The sequence below is a fragment of the Macadamia integrifolia genome, chromosome 9 (genome assembly GCF_013358625.1).
Source record: "Macadamia integrifolia cultivar HAES 741 chromosome 9, SCU_Mint_v3, whole genome shotgun sequence".
In the NCBI taxonomy this organism is placed as follows: Eukaryota; Viridiplantae; Streptophyta; class Magnoliopsida; order Proteales; family Proteaceae; genus Macadamia; species Macadamia integrifolia.
The window spans coordinates 36,436,473-36,441,295 of record NC_056565.1 but is presented as its reverse complement, the minus strand read 5'-3'; the positions used below and the strand labels follow the sequence as shown (position 1 = coordinate 36,441,295).

Here is a 4,823-nt window from a genome sequence, read left to right as displayed (position 1 = left end):
TCATGTTTCAAACTTAAATGACCCTAAAAAAAACAAGTGAGAGAGAGGGGGCGAGAGGGGAATACTATTCAGTCAAGGCTTAAGAGTAGTTGCCCCTGGTAGTTGCCCCTGGTAGTTGCCCCTAAGATGAACCCTTTCTTATTTAAGTTTTGATAATGAGTTCATGCTCCTACCAAAAAAAAAAAGTAGTTCATGCTTCTTGAAAGAGAAATTTTTTAGTGGAAACATAGTGATACTTTAACCAAAAGCCTCTGAGGGTAGTTGGGTTGGTTAAGGAGCCAACATCTCTGGAACTGCTAATTGATTAATGACTATATCCAATAATAAAAATCTTTCTTTGCCCATTCTTTTGCTATACATTAAACAGATAATAATATGTTAAATTACATTAAACTTAGTTTTCTACAAAGCTTAGCTTAGCTTAGCTTAGCAAAAATGTCAAGAATTAATCATCCTAATTGTTCAGTCATGCAGCATTCTTTGGGATGAAGATCCTAGCCATTTGATGGGTATATTAAATGTGTTAGACTAATCCAATTGGGATTAATCCTTGGTTTAAATACAATCGCCGTCGCTGTCGAATGTAATCCTTGACAGCAACAAATGACAATTGTGTAAAGTTTAGATTATGAATAGGTGATCACAGGAAATTTCGTGGTACCTGATAAAAAAGAACTACCTTGAGAATTTGGATTGGAGAAGAAGTTGGCCAACTAAGGAATATATCTAAGAGGATAACAATATTAAAAGAGGAAGCATAGTACTACATCTTCATTTGGTACTTGAACCCATGGTTGCAGCTGACCATAATCACTTCCTCCTTAGTGAATCTAAAGTTGTCTTGGGCTGAGCCACAAACCAGAATTTTTTTTTGTTTTATCCCAGAGCTAGCTAGAACTAGTTGAACTAAATCTTACCAAGCCACCCTGCAACCAGATCTCTGTTCCAGTACTTTGATGTAGTCTATGAGAGATCTGAACTCAATCAGTAACAGGGCTTGCCCTGGGTTCATCAATTTGTGAAGCTGGACTTGGTTGGCTCTTTAATTGAACCAGATTGACCCTTCTCTGCTTCAAAGTCCAGGAGGGTCATGATAGCTATGATGGTACCTCAGGCAACTCTTTTTATTATATGCTGTTGTCCTTTATTGTTTTAGGGGCCCAGAAAACAGGAAAGAATAAAAAGAAGTATGTAGAAAGAATCAAATGAGAAAAAAACAACATATGAAAGGTGGCCTTCTGTTTGCTTGATAATTATCAAATCAGTAAGCCAAAATAAGGGTTTGCTTAGCAAGCACCATGTGCTTCATCAAATTTAATAACTATGTTTAGACTAGTGCACTGCCAGTTGAAGTTGGTCATGAATGAACTTGATCTGACAAAATAAATAAGTAAAAGACTTCATAAAATCTCTCTCTCTCTCTCTCTCTCTCTCTCTCTCTCTGGGGTTATTTTCATCCTTTCTGATTTTACCAACTTTATTTTGATAAGGTAGAGGTGTTTATAATTTTCTATCCACTACACCTCCTCTTAAGCAGAGAGCACTGTAATCCTTCTACAGTACTATGGAATGAAGAAGATTACTTGGAACTACAGTTTAATTGCTTTTGAACCATCATTACCAATATGGTGTTCCATCCCATCACAAGGGGGAAGAAAATAGTGATTTTAATCAATTTGAGTCTTAACTCTCAACATTAGAGGTGGAGATGATCCATGGGTTTCTCTTGTTTTCCTTTTTCACTTTTCTGTTTGCCTTGATGAGATGCTGGTGTCCCCCCCCCCCCCTCTCCCCCACCCATGTTAAAGGACATGTGGAAAAGGTAGAAGAAAAGCCAAGTAAGTTATACCTATAAAATTTATATTAAGGTTTGCGTGAAACTAATAATGATGTTTTGATCATGATGATTATGATTATGAAGATGATGATGACGACGACGATGTTTTCCCAAGTAAAGTAATATGGGCTGTCCCTCAAATGACCTCTAATAAAAGACAAGGAATTAGGCTGTGATGTGAACATAATATGGAGGCTTCTGTTATAACATTTACCTGCTGGAGCACCAATTCATTGATATTCAATTGGCACATTGCTTCTTATAAAGCGAGAGCTGACTTTGCGGCTGAGGATCAATCACACGCTGAATTGTAACGATCATTAGACCAAAATGTTGTTATCTGGATGTGACATATGAAAGGTTAGAATCCAGGTCACAGACTCCACAGCCCAACACCATCATATGTTCTTCCAAGAAAAATTGGACTCTTCCATGGTGGAAGTATTAGTTAACTTCACATTTGAGAAAGTGTAGCTGCTAACCTGTCATAATCAAGCTTACCGATTCTATAATCAACTGTAAACTTTATTCCCTTTTAATATTAGTCTTGAGTTCTAGTATGATGTTGTACAAAAAGAATAAAAATCACCAGAGTAGCCTATTCTGCTATTCATAATAGTAATAAACTATTTGAATTGCTTTTTCTGTTCTGTTTTGAGACAGAAAATGAGAAATCCTAATATTAACAGTTCAATTCTGTACTAAATTCTATCAAGAAAGGAAAATAAAAATGTGAGAGGAGGAGGGCATGTGGAGTGTTTGAGAAAGTCACATGAACAATGGAATAACACAACACATAAATCCATAATAAAAGCAAAGATGATTCTGAGTTTTTTCTCATCTTCCAGTCTCTGTCATGGAACAAAAACCAACCCATCCAAGAGAGATGAATGACAGTTATGCCTAGATTGTATGAACTGTCAGGTTTGGATTGGTCCTTGACTTGTTATAAAAACATTTTAAGAGTATTGGCAAGCACGAATGTGAAGGTGGAATGTGTTAGCTTTTTTCCATTTTAATTAGCTAGAGATCTTGCTCAGATGATAAACAAAGCTTTACTAACAGTACGTGGGTCCTTTGAATTTTGTTTTCTAATGATGCTCAACAGATACCTGTCACATGAGTTGTGCCAAGGTTAAATATATATAGCGTACAGCCTTCTTTTGTATCACTCTCTATAGATCTCTTCCTCTATTTTGCTTCTTCTCAAATCTTTCCTTACACATGAAGGATCAGTTTCCCAAGATGGAAAGTTACATACAGGAGGAATTGCCCTCTTATCTTCATGGAATGACAACAGGTTCCCAGTGGTTGTCTGATCCAATCACTTGGGAATCACTAACGGATGAAACGGCTTCCCGTGATGGTGCAAGAAGGTCTTCATCACCATCTTCAGAGTGTAGTTCCTCAGCAAGCAATGCTACTACTGTTGCATCTTTGAACAATAACTCTGCAGAATTCTCCAATCATGTTATGGTACCAGAACAAGGATTCAGGCCATTTGCTTGTTCTGGTTCTATAACAAGTTCTTGGAGTCCAAGTGGAGCTCATATTGATCAAAGCTTCATCCCTGTAAACTTCAAGGAAACATTTCCCCAATTGGAAGAAGTCTCCCAACCACCTTCACTTCCATATTCATCACCAACTGCATCAAACCCCCCGAATTTAACTCTGTTTTTGCAGGAACCCACCACCACAGAGACCAGTGAAGATATTGCCAACACACTTGGCAAGGATCAGAGCAACCCATTGCTCCCTTTCCATGATCTTCATCAAATTCAGCTCCAATCAGGGATGGAATGGCTCAAGATCAATAAGAATTTTATGAATTGTACTTCACGAGGCCTCGGTGATCATTGGCTTGGAGCCACCAAGACGCAGGCGATGAAGTACACTGGAAAAAGAATGCAAGATCATCATGACAAGACTTCTTCTTCATCTCCAGGTAAACTGTTTAGGGGTGTAAGGCAAAGGCATTGGGGGAAGTGGGTTGCAGAGATCAGGTTACCAAGAAATAGGACAAGGGTGTGGTTGGGGACCTTCGACACAGCCGAAGAAGCTGCTTTTGCATATGACACAGCAGCTTACATGCTAAGGGGGGACTATGCTCATTTGAATTTCCCAGACCTCAAGCATCAAATTAAGGCCAATTGTTCTCATGGTAGCACTGCAGCCCTCCTGGAAGCAAAGCTACAAGCTTTCAATGACCAAAAGAAAGCTACCAACCCACCACTACCCCCTTCTTCACCAAAGAAGCATATATGTCAGAGTTCAAATCTCAATATGTTGAGCCAAAAGCCTTCAAGAAAAGTGTATTCATTTGATTTGGATAACAGAATTGGATCTGAAGTAGTTGAGACCAAGAAGACTCGGGAGTTATCAGACATGGATGCAGTTCTTTTGAGTAGAATGCCTTCATTGGACATGGACATGATCTGGGATGCCCTTCCATTATCTGATTCATGACATGAGTTTCAATTCTTTTCATTTTCAAATTTCAAATATTGAATATGATACAGAAGTATGTTGAATTGGATTGAGAATTATAGTAGACTCATCATATAAATCTTCCATTGGGTTTTTCCATGTTTCTTTAATTATAGCTCAAATTCCATTAGTAGGAAGCCCAAGAATTTTACTTTCACCATTAATGTCCAGATTTTGATGTATCTCTGCTTTCCGCTTTCTGCTTTTCTGTAAATTTGATTGTTTCAAGATGACTTTTTGATGAAATGGGGCACCATTCACAATTCTTTTGTGTCTATGTTCAGTTCTTTTCCAATATCTTTTTCATTATTTCTTTTGGTGTTGCTTTCTTCCTTTCTTTACCAAGAAGGTACTGTTATTCTAGTAGGGGGATAGAACTAGAACATGGGCCATGGGGGGATACAAGTGTATCTTATTTCTCTTTTTTAGGCTGCATATATCTTGCAAATTGCGTCTGCCAAAATTAGAAAGTGGGAGAGTGGAAATGATTCTTGTGTGT

The 4,823-nt window shown here is 38.0% G+C and overlaps 1 protein-coding gene across 1 annotated transcript; it reads left to right on the top strand.

Annotated features, from left to right (window-relative positions):
• The first annotated feature begins 2,834 nt into the window (after positions 1–2,834).
• On the top strand, positions 2,835–4,587 carry LOC122089951 (ethylene-responsive transcription factor ERF062-like). Its single transcript, XM_042659731.1, has one exon. The coding sequence runs from the start codon at positions 3,062–3,064 to the stop codon at positions 4,301–4,303; it is 1,242 nt and encodes a 413-aa protein (XP_042515665.1). The 5' UTR covers positions 2,835–3,061; the 3' UTR covers positions 4,304–4,587.
• Positions 4,588–4,823: the final 236 nt, after the last annotated feature.

What these genes read in the sequence shown, in the direction of transcription:
- LOC122089951 (XM_042659731.1), top strand. Translation starts at nt 3,062, where the DNA reads ATGAAGGATCAGTTTCCCAAGATGGAAAGTTACATACAGGAGGAATTG.